Source organism: Anser brachyrhynchus (genome assembly GCF_964034855.1).
Source record: "Anser brachyrhynchus genome assembly, chromosome: 1".
Taxonomy (NCBI): domain Eukaryota; kingdom Metazoa; phylum Chordata; class Aves; order Anseriformes; family Anatidae; genus Anser; species Anser brachyrhynchus.
Genome location: NC_137694.1, coordinates 131,640,162 through 131,652,387, shown reverse-complemented (window position 1 = coordinate 131,652,387; position 12,226 = coordinate 131,640,162). Strand labels below are relative to the sequence as shown.

General features: G+C 34.3%; 1 protein-coding gene across 1 annotated transcript in view; it reads left to right on the top strand.

The window, feature by feature from the left end:
* The window catches only part of MOSPD2 (motile sperm domain containing 2), a 34,590-nt gene extending 25,101 nt beyond the window's left edge, over positions 1–9,489 (top strand). Inside the window, exons 10-15 of the mRNA XM_080554168.1 lie at positions 1,243–1,355; positions 4,844–4,940; positions 5,748–5,844; positions 6,498–6,627; positions 7,732–7,834; positions 8,348–9,489. Coding sequence (XP_080410294.1) covers positions 1,243–1,355; positions 4,844–4,940; positions 5,748–5,844; positions 6,498–6,627; positions 7,732–7,834; positions 8,348–8,494 — 687 coding nt within the window. The 3' untranslated portion in view covers positions 8,495–9,489. The remainder of the gene's footprint in view (positions 1–1,242; positions 1,356–4,843; positions 4,941–5,747; positions 5,845–6,497; positions 6,628–7,731; positions 7,835–8,347) is intronic.
* The last annotated feature ends 2,737 nt before the right edge of the window (positions 9,490–12,226 follow it).

Sequence of the window (12,226 nt, the reverse complement as noted above, 5' to 3'; positions counted from 1 at the left end):
TTAACTATTTTTGAATAAGGCCAGCTTCCAAAGTGACAGGTTTCAAGTGATCTTTGAGAATTTTTCTTCATTATTATTTATTGTGGTACCAATGTTTATCTGCAGTTTTTTGTCATCATCAAGAATGTGTCTGATTTATTTTTTATATGTATGCCTCCTGTCATTCCATAGAAATGCCTAGTTCTTTCACAGAGTAGAGGGAGCCATGAGTGATAAACTTAATTGTAAGTGCCTTTCCTATCAACACTGATGTTTGGAAAGATATCCCACCTCTAAAGTACACTACAGCAGTATTTTTGCTGGCAATTTAAATCAGTTATTTAGAATAAATTCAAACACATGACCAGCGCAGTGTATTTACACAACAATCTTCTAATATAACCACAACTATTTAAAAAAAAAAAAAAAAAGCTATGTGTTTTTTATGTTTATTTTCTATAAAACTATTTCTTTAATTCCCATACTTCGAATTTACATTATCTGGATTCTCTTCTTTCAGTATTTCAAGTGGAATAAACACAAGGCTGAGCAAACTGCTTAGCTAGGTAGCTGATCTTCATCATACCACTAATGCTTCTGATTCTCTGTTTTTTCCCTGTTTTGCACTTTGTTGAAAATAAAGAACTCTAAAATTATGATGTGGACATCCAAGCCTGTTGACATGTATATAATTTCTTAATATATTGCGGAAAAACTTTGGAACCTACAGTATCTCTGCAGTTTCCTATGTACCAGTTCCATCAGTGTTATTTCTTTTAAGTCCAGTACCTCAGAGTTCCATTTAAAAATAAGGAAGATTTGTTTAGCATCTCTTAAATGAAACGAAGTGTGGAACCGTTGCTGTGTTTGCTGTTCAGTGTTGCAGTGATTGTATTGAGGTGTCTGCTTTGAAAGGTTTTTCAGTGGAAGAGTAACATCAGTGCTTGGTAAACTGATATTTGAAGTACTGCAACTGTTATTTCTGGCATTTTCAAAAATAATCCAATTAGGCATCAGGGAAATACTCAGGGGTGGGGAAGGCAAAAAAGCTTCATCATTCATGTTTAATATATAAAGTAACTTCTAATATGCATTTTTTAACGCAGTGGACATGCATCATCCTTAAAGAATGAATGCACATTAAGCTTCGTCTGTAATATATAAATTGAAATAAGCCTCATGTTCCTTGAAATACGTGCATGAATCTGTAGTGTGTGTAACCCAGTCTTCTAGTTAATCATTATAATTATGATTTTTACTCAGATGAATTCTATAGAACAAAATTCCAAATCAGAGGAAAGTGACAAAACAGAGTTCAAACCAAAAAATGCAAAGAAAGCACTAACCACTTTTAAAGGACCTTTATTACATATCAGGTAATATTAATTTTCTTTAATTTTTTCCGCAATGTGCCTTGGACACTTGAACAGTGAATTTTTAAAATTGTTTTTAGACTATTAAACAGCACAGTAGTTGTAAACAAACAAATTTTTACATTTTTTCTGGTTTTATGTGAATCTTCAGTGAATCTTTTGGTGTAACCGTTGGTGTGCCTTTTGTGCTAATTAATAGGTATATATTTCATTTCTATTGGGAAACTCGCATTGGCTCTAAATTTGTGAATATCTGTAATAAGAACCATTAATGGTTTGACACTAATTTCTTAAGCCAATGAAATAGCATTTGAGAAAACAGCTTATACTGTTAAATCTTCTTTTTGTTTTAACTTAAGATGTATAAACATCTACACTAGTAGTTAGAACCAATGTAAATGAATGGGTACAAAATTCTTCCTGTGGGAAGTGCTGTGTATAAATGGTATATCTGCTTAGAAGATTTTGTCATCCAAGATTCTTATGTCTCACAGTTAATGTGCTTCTTATCTGGAAAGTTTAAGAAAAAACAATCAGGAAATCTTATTTTTCTTTTCACCACCTGCTTGTTTAGAAAATGATCTAGACGTTAACTTTTATTTTTCATTTCCAGTTTGCTATTAGGTGAATGAAGAAAATAATATATAGGTATTCCTTAGCTAATTTCATAAATGCTACACGGAATTAGATTTTGAATGAATTTGAATAATGACATGTTTATTAGCACCTAAACATTTTGTGTATGTAAAATTTTCCTGGTGTCTGAAATGAAAATTATTTGCAAAAAATCTATTTATAGTCCTAGTTTCTTGTATAGCTGTACAAAGGCATAGACTGCAGAGTCATTATCTTAAAAGAATTTCTGAAATCCATGGACGTCTACTTAGGTTTTGTGTGAAGAGAATTCAGATGAAATATTTTCCTTTCTCTCCATGTGACAAAAGAAGCTGCATCCTTCCATCCATTAAAAAAAAAAATTAAAAATAAAGAAAGTGCCTTTTTTCTCTTAATCTTTGAAGTTCTGCTGTTGGAATAGAGGTGTTGGGGATCATGTAAATTTCAAGAAGAATAAACTTAGTCAATTACAGTGGTGCTAATACTTGCTGTCATGGAAAAATAAAATACTGGTTTCTTTATTGTTTTTGCTGTTTGTTCCTTGAGTAAACTCTTGAAGGAGTCTGCACAGTTGTTGTTCTTTATTGATGCTGTCACTTTGTAGAAGCTAGACGTAGTTTTGATTTCCCTGGAGTCTTTCTCAGGGCATTGAGTTGACATTATATATTTTACTTTATAACCAAATAACCAGCAGATTTTCACTCACAAGCACCTGTATCACAGGTGAGGCATGAATGGAATCTCTGCCAGTAAAGTTAGCTTATGTTTGCTGATACCAGCATTACCCTGTCAAGGGAGCCCCATAGAGACTGAAGAGGGAGCTGAGGCACAACGGTGCTCGTACTGTGAAGTCACTAACAACCAGTAGCATTTTTGTGCCCAAGTGCTGCTGCAAAGTACCCCCTGCACAGATACTTCTTAACCAATGTCTGCTTACTACTTGGTGGCTTTGGTGTATGGCCAAAGCTGAGTGACCAAGCAGAACTGGCAAACTTGGCCTCTTGTGTTTGCTCATGCATAGTTGCGGTCACAAGTGATTCGTCTCTTCCTGGTTTAGATCATTATTGCATTTGCTTTGCATTCCTTCCTAGGGAAGATAGATCTCTCTCGGCCTTCCTCATGAATAAATGAATACATTTGGTAAGGCAAAACAAACAAAAAAAAAAAACCACAAACATGCAGTGGTTCACTGCACTGTCTGGCAGAAGACTAGCTCATGTTGTGATGTTTGGAGACTGGAATTTGTAGTATGATCTGAACTGCTTTATTCCCGCACACATCAGATAGTAAAGAAAGTAGTATGAAATGAAAGAGCTTTGGTGTTAATTTAAAATACCACCCCCATCCCATACGGTGCAACTGTTTGACTTGACAGACAACAAACGTTCAGAGTTGGCCCTGAAGTGTGTTGTATTTTTTTGTCAGTTGCCACAGTTGGTGGTAGGGGAAAAAAAAAATTAGGCTATGGCACAATATTCTTTTCCTCCAGCTAGTTTCTTTGCCTATTTTGACACTAGTTAATGCTTTCCAATACTATTTATGATTTATCTTGCATTTTCTATAATGTTCACAGCTGCAGTAACGTGGTATTAAGATAACTGAAATTTCTTCATTCCTTTTCCTTACTGCTGTTGGTTATTTAAGCTGACAATTTGGGAACAGGAATAAAAGAGCTGAGAGGAGGAGTTAGTTACCCTATTAGTCAGTTTTTACACATCAGTTTCTTGCTTTCTGCCTTCCTTAGCACAATTCCTTCCTCACCACCAAGAATGTGAACTGCCTAATGCATTGCAAAACATAGGCACCTTCCTCCCCCACACAATCACCTTTGGACTCCTGTTCTAGCATAGCAGTTCAGGCTTGCCATCTAGCACCAAGGATTTTTCTTCTTAGCTAATACAATTATATGTTTAAATGGGAGAGAAGAAAGAATTGGTGTTACGAAAGGAGATCATTTGAGGAAGAGGTCAGATGTGAAACTGACATTCTAAAAAGGGGGGGAGCAGAAGTAAAGTAACATTCATTTTTGCAAAATGCTTTCTGTCAAAGAACACCCAGTTCTGTAGTACTGCGTACTGTGGGAGTTCTTTGCAAATCCCTAACGTGGCATATTTAAAGAAAACATGTTTTTCATTTGTTTCTAGTTTCCTCTGAAATTATAGTATACGAGCATGCCCTGCTCGTCTAGTAGTCTAGTAGTGTTCATTTGAATGCTAAATCCAGAATAAAGTGTAGTAGCTTAACAGGGTTTTAAAAGTCTTTATGCATGACTCATAATTTCACAAGAATTTTAAAAATAAGCAAAGCATTTAGATTTTTTTTTATGCATGCGTCTTCAGATGTATGTGAAGACTGACTAATAAGTACAAGTCGATTTAGCAGTAGTGGCTGAGATACCTCACAGATACCCGCCTACTCCTCTTATGCGTGCACGATGGCCATTACCGAGGGTAGACATACAAGGTGGAAACTGCTAGTAGGCTGTAACAGCTTATAGCCTTTCATATTAGCATTAATTGAAACTAATTATGTTTTCCCTTAGCATACCATTATAAAATGCAGAGAGTGAAGTGACTATATATACGTCTGCCAACCCTGCTGTTGCAGATGGTCATGCTCTTCCAGATGGAAGCAGTCAAAGGCAGTAGTCAACTGTTGCATCTAGATCCACCCACATGTGGACACTGAGTCAGCCCTAAGCTTCCCTACAAAATTTTTGCATTTTTTTCACAACTTTTTAAATGTAAAACTGTTTATAGTGACTGTAGCTGAAAGGTTGAAAGTATTTTATTTTCTTGTATGTGTGGCCAGTTTATTTCAATTATATATGATAAAGATGATTTGAATAAAACAATTCTTTTAATATTTCTTACTAGCCCTGCAGAAGAACTTTATTTTGGATCCAAAGAAACCGGAGAAAAAAAGTGTTTGATAGTTCTGACAAACGTCACTAAAAACGTAGTAGCTTTTAAGGTAAATATCTTAAGCGTGACCTGGTTTACTTTATGAAATGTGTAACTTTTTGCATAGTTTTCGGTAAGGAGGTGGAAATACTACTAAGCCACTTTCCCAGTCTAAATTTTTATTCTGTTGGGGTATTTGAAGCAGATAAAATAAATCTTTTGGCTGAATTTCTGCATATGGTGTACCACACCAAAAGGGATAATCAGCAATACAAATCTTTGAAGCATTGACAGAAAAACAACTATTGCGATTGTTAGTTCTTCAGTGGTAGTCTAATACTTCACTTTAAAAAAAAATGCTTAGAGCTTTGAAAAGGAATCTTTTTATAACTTTGCCATTTTAAATCTTGGCTGGAAACAAGTTCATAATGCTCAATAATGATGCAGCCCCGTCTGCAAATGTCGCCATCAAAGGAATGAATGCAGTTGTTTGCTTCAGAAATTCCGAGTTGACTTGCATCTTGATTTGGTTTTCCACCACATCTTTTGTGTTCTCTTCACACACAGATAACTATAGTTTCCATAATCCTGTTAAGGATTTTGACAGTCCATTTGATATTCTTGGCTTTTATTTATGCATATAAGAGAGACAATAATAGGATATACCAGACAGGAAAGAATAAAAGTGGTTTAGAGGAAAAAATGAAATAATGTGATTATTCCTACAGAGTATGATAATTTAAAGACCATATGCATCACTGTGTCTTAAACAATATTTTACAGTTTTGGTATTTTTAGTCATTGCAGAATTGGGTCATGAAAAGGTCATAGTTTGTATGTATAAACTATGTGCTTGCTTGTTACTTTTTGTATTTAGGTGAGAACAACTGCTCCTGAAAAATACAGAGTTAAACCCAGTAACAGTAGCTGTGAACCTGGCACATCATTAGACATAATAGTCTCTCTTCATGGTGGTAAGTAAAATCTTATTGTAGAATTTTTACAAAGCTTGGAGGATTAACAGGCCAACTACTTTGGATACAAACCTTTGTTTGGTAGTAAGGATGACTGAAACTCCTGACAGAAGTATGATAGTGTTACCATTTGTTACTGTCAGACAGCATTTGAGTGACTGCCCATGCTGGTGTACTATACCCAGCCATAACCAGATGTTGACTGCAACTGATTCTGTTTCTTGTCTTAAACAAACAAACAAACAAACAAACAACAACAACAAAAAAGTCAGGGGCAGCTGGCTCACTTTCTTATAGTGAAAGTTTATCTGTAGTAAATCAAGTTTTCTAAATTGTTGCAAGGGCAGGTGAATTTGCTGGAGAATGCTTTCATTACAAAATTGTGGGTTGCCATTCAATCATTGACGTGAAACTCTGTTAAAAAGTAACTGCATAATTTTGGAAAAAAATGTAGTGAAAATTGTTGAGCATGAGAGAATTATTTCATCATTTTTATTTCTAGTAAGTCAGTGTCCAATGTCCTGTCCTAAACAAGCTCATATTTCCTAAGGTTTTTGTTCAAAAATGCTCCATATATATGTTTTGTCGTACTGTTACTTTATCCAACACCCTTTTTGCTTATTTTTATTTTTACTTTTTTCCTTTGAGGGCAGGTTTTGCAGCTTCTCTGCAGGATCGTTTCCTTATAATGGCAGCAGAAGTGGACCAGTCTTCTGGATCAGGTGTACAAGATCTGTCTCAGTTTTGGAAAGAAGTTCCTAGGACCAAAGTGATGGAACATAGGTGAGCATAGGGTTTTCTGTTGAGTTTTTTTTAGCCATCGTTTATCTGATTTGTAGCATTTGCTTTATCATAATCAGTGAAGGATTCTACAAACCCCAGATGTGCGCTTGCTGACTGAAGTATATCACTGTGACTTCCTCTCTGAAGTGATTAGAGGAGTTTTTTAACATGTAAAGCATCATGGTATTCTGCACATGCTTTTCTTTATATTGTTGCTTTTTTGCGCTGCTTTAAAAATAAGTGGAAGTAATGTCAATGGACGGGAAAATACATGTGTACAGTAGATACATACTTTTAATAATAATATGCCCCTTTAGTTTTCTAAAAAGAAACATGCAAGGAAAGAATTAACAATGCAAAATAATTTTCTATGAAATATTAGAAAATACTCCCTAAATGTTTAGGAAAAATAATTGTAGAGAAGATCTCTGTAAAACCCATCACCTGTTAACATGTATGTTTTCCTTGTATAACAGTGGAAAAATACCAGTAGGAAAATAAGTATCCCAATATACTGTTTTAAATATGCCTGTTACTCCTTTCTTACATTTGTTCACATCTAGTGATGTCACTGCACATCTTTAGGAAAAGTATGCATGTTATTAGGGGAACTTCTGCTGTATTTATAAATTGTGTAGGATTCCACTGTCTTTCATAATGGCACAAAATTCTGTTCCTGCATATTCAACTGCAGGAAAGGTGGTGTACGTGAAAAATATTGTTGCTAAAGATGAAAATGGAAGGAAAACCTCTGTTTTTTGTGTGCTGTTTAATAACTTGTTGCATCTTTGGTAGTAAGTTTTTGACTAAATAATCCAATGGAACCAGTATTACAAATTTTAAACAAGGAAGGTATATTTTACCTGAGCTTACAGGTTGTTATGGGCTGTCTTTGTATATGAAAAACTGTCTAAATGTAATTGGTGGACTGAGGAAGCGTTTTCAGACAATTGTTACAATGGTTATTTATAAAATTCATCAAGCAGAACAGATGATAAAGTACGTAACAGTAGTTTGGACTGTTTACTTTCCCTATTAATTTTTCAATGTTACATTAAACATACAATGTTTCACGTATCCTTTTTTTTTTAAACTTTTAAACAGGCTCAGGTGTCATGTCATAGAAAGTAGTAAGCCTTCTACTCTTACATTAAAAGAGAATGCATTTAATATTCCAGCAAAAAACAATGAAGATTTACATATGCAGGTAATAGTATATTCCTTTTTGATGAATAAACTTAAAATATGATAGAGATAAAAATAACTTCTTGTACTAAACTTCTTTGGTACTTTGTAGGTTAGACTGTTTGAAAAACTTTAGTACTTGAGAGTAACTAAACCAGTGATAGTATTTTTTTTATTATTTTTTTTTACTTTGAGTGCTAATGATTTAATAAAATATGTTTTCAATGCATTTTATTCATTTCTCTTTTTTGTATGATCTCAGGTATGAATGAAACTCAGCAGTATCTACTGCTTCCTAGCATAAAGATGTCACCTGCTTGATATAGGCAATATAAATAATTTGTAACTATTAGAAGTTCTAAGTTTCTTTAGGAGAAGAGTGTCCTGAAGTATGTTGTGATAGAAAATGTATCACTAAGAGAAGTCGTTTTTATATTTTTACTGTGCTTAAAGTTTTTGTGGCTAAATAGCTCTAAATCATCAAATACTTTCCTTTGTAGTAATTTTAAATTAATGAAACTATTTCTCATTTCAGCTAACTCATTTACTGCAAATTAATAAAAGACTTCACGAACAGATTGATCGCTGCCTCTGGTTCCAGCAGTTGTCAGTCGTTTTATCATTATTATCAATTACTGTTGTTGCCTTCTGCTTCTACCTGGTGTATACCCAGAGAGGCTGAAACAAACTGCTTTGCTCTGAAGGTGCTGCTTACCATGTTGGACCTGAGTGGAAAAGGTTTCAGTACTGCTCTTAGATTCTGGAACTGCCAAAATGAGGTTCGTGAGCCCACAGCAATGAGTGATGATAAAATTTTCTGAAAAAAGGAATGAATGACTGGCAAAGGAAATTACTGAAACTTGACGCTTAAAACAGTTCATGAAGAAGATGTTAGAGCTTGGAGTTACTTTCACTGTATAACTTAATACTACTGAACTGGAAGGAGGAAACCAAGTACAACAATATAATTTAAAACTTTTTTTTCCTCTATTCTATTCAAGTACTTTAAATACAGTATTTAATTTCTTTTCATCATATTCTTACATTCAGAATTACTCTAATAGAAGGTGTAAGCAGTCTGCTTAGTGTATTCTAAAGGTTTACTTGTTCATTCAGGAAAATTTACAGAAATTATGTAGAACAGGCAGATTTTTTGTATAATCTATGTACGTTCACGTATAAAAGAAGGTATTTGTTCTTAGTAATTATTTTGGTACTTCAGGGTCATTGCTTTCATTAGTTAAATTCCTTATTTTTATGCTTTTCCTGAATGCAAACGTACTGTAAATATTTCGTAAACAAATAACATTCACACAGCCATGTTGACCAGGAAAATAACCCTTGTTCGATTCCAAAGATCCTAGTCAAATTGCAGGAGGAGTGTAGCAGTTGACTTTTGATGACCTAGTTATGGTTCCTAAAAAGGCTAATAAATAGTTTAAGGACTTACTCTGAGATGTGCAATATGCTTAAATCACAGATGAATTCATGAAAAAAGACAGTCAAGTCAGGAAGATTAAATGTTATTGAAGGCAACATAAAAGTGTTATATCTGCCATTTCTCTGAAACTGTTGTAGAAATGGTGTATGAAGCTAGTGTGAATTTATTCTAACAAGGATTCTTTGTATTCGTGGCTGTAAATATGTATATTAAAATGCTAAACACCTTAAAGGAGACTGATGGTATCTTTCATACATTTATTTTTTTCACTCTAGATGAAGTCTAAAATTTTAAAATAATTTCTTTACTAGAATTAGTTTTTGCTACAAATTTACTTTGTAATAGATTATTTAGTTTTGATTTGTTGACTTCAATAGACAAGAAGAGATTATTGGGGAAAAATAAAGGTAATACTCTGCCACTGTCTTTTTGCTGACAGTATCTCTCCAATGTGTTGTAGATGTAGTACAATTTCTAGGAAATAGAAACAGGCAGTTTAGAAAATGTGCTGGTAAACTGATTAACTAATAAAGCAGCAGTGATTTAATATGATTACTAAAAAACTACTATGTAAAAGGCAAGTCTTCAGAATTGTTTGGTGCATGGTCTTCTGTACTTTCTTACTTTATACAGTTTTACTATATCTGCATTTTCTTAATTTTTCACTAATCTCATTTCTGTACATTTTGCTTCTCAACATTTGGTTTTCTTAACGAATTGGCAACTTACATTGTACACTGCTTACTATGAAACTTCTGTGTAAATTATTTTCACGTGCACAACATTCAGATGCTTGCTTTGAGCAAAATGGATTGTTGTCTTGTTGAGAAAGGTAACTAATCTGTAACCTTCAGATAATACTTGCTAACCATGCTATTAAAATGATTCCTTAATTTGTGTGGATTGAATAGCACTTTACTGTAAAATTGCAAGAAGTATATTCTTAGAGTCTTTGCCAATATGAATATTTTAATGTTTTGGTGCTTTCATAAATATTTTCAGTATTTTATTACTATGTTGGTATTTTCTTTGTATGATGAATCAGATGAACACTTTTTTCTATTTTAATATGTTTCAGAAAAATGCAGTTACAAAATAAAATTGAGGAAATACATAGTCTTGAATGTTTAGTGTTTTTAAAGTAGCTCCATCTTTGGGTTTGGTTCTCATTAGTCTACAGATACTTAACATGAAGTAGGGGTCAATACGGTAATGACCCATATTCTGTTGCATAATAGAAGTTTTGATGATATTTACCAGACAAAGGTAAAATAGATCACCTTAAATTCTTAGGCAGAGTAAGATAAACAGATATCACATGATAATACCATGGCAGAAGTATTGCAAATCCACACAATACAAATATGCGTATCTTGGTAAACATAACTGTGGTGTAAATATTAATAATAGAACGAATTTAAATTTGTCCATACAGCACTGTTCAACAAAATGCATTACAGGTAAGAGTTCACTGCTTTACATCCTGTAGCAGTTTCACAAGATACTGTGCCTGAGCCATGAAGTCTGTATTTCCAGTTTATGCATTAGTTTTGGAAAAAGTAGTTACTTCTAATAAGCCAAGAGGAACATGTTGTGGGCTCTTCTGTGGGACGAAAAAAAACATCTTAAATGAGTTTCTGAAGTGTGTGGCTCATTGTTCCCTGGAAGGTGGGTCACTGAGGAGTTACTGACTCAGTGTTGTGTCAGTTGCTACATTGCCATGATAGGTGGAACAAAGGTAAGGGATTATAAGTTAGTGTTTCAAGCTAACTTTTTTCAGTATAACCTTTGGAATTCTCATGCCTATTTCCCAGGCACTTTCCAGCATTGACAGCTTCTGGGTTTGTGTTTCCTGCAGCTGGTGAGAAGCATAGCCTCCCATTTTCAGTTTTCTAAATCATTTCAGACTTGCTTTTCAACTCAAACTTCACAAATATTGTTTTTGCCACTTTTATGGTAAATGCCTACAGTATTACACATAGAGACTACTTAGAAAATAAAGTGCTGAAAATCTACCTCCCAAGAAGCATGGCTCTAGTGAGGTTTTTCTTCTTCGCAGAGCAGGTGAGTGCAGTTCCACATGCTGGCCTTGGCTGAGACTGATTCAGATGACTGATTCAGATTGTTTCCTGGTCAAGCTTCGCAATTACTACTTTGCTACTTCTGAGTAGAAGTACTGAAATACCTGAGTTGCATGAGCAACGAGTGAGCAGCTTACCAGATTTTTACCAGTAGCGATCTCAACTCCTGATTTACTTCATTTGCCAGGCTGGTGCATCAAACTACCTACTTTACATGCTCTAAGTCACTTCTGTTTTCCTAAACATTGAAAGAAATGCTGGGCTAACAGCTGGAGAGCGTTCAGTTATTGCTGGGTGATTGCAGCTAATAGCACTTGTGTTTTTTTGGTTGGTTGTTTTTTAAATTGCAGTAGGGAATTCATTTTCATGGTATAGCTGAAGTTAATAATGAAGTCCAAACACAAAGCCCTTTTTGTGGGGGCACAACACAAAACCCTCTCAGTTGCCAGTCATTGCAGTCTTCAGCACAGTCCAAAGTATAGCAGTAGCCCACTCAAAGGGCTGTTAAGTTCTTCATTATGCCAATGGGTCTCTTGATTTATTAGTAATAATTCCTCTGTCCAATTTTAAGTCTCATATCAGTTACATTAGGACTGTACTGGAGTTGGTTGAAATTTAGAAAAAGTTGAATAAGAAAAAAAAGCCTGTAACTTTTGTTTATTTATCTTTTATTTTCCACAGTCGAATGTATTTATTATTTTACTGTCACTTGGGTTTTTTTTTTTGCAAAATATTTTTGGAGGTTTTGCCCCTTGCTGAAAATACTTTCTTAGAAGAATGGTAAATTATGCATTTTGCTCATCTTGATGAGCCCATGGGATATGCCAGGATGCGTTTCAGCTAGCAAGAAACCGTGAGTGCCTTGAAATATTCTTCGTAAACATTAAGTTGC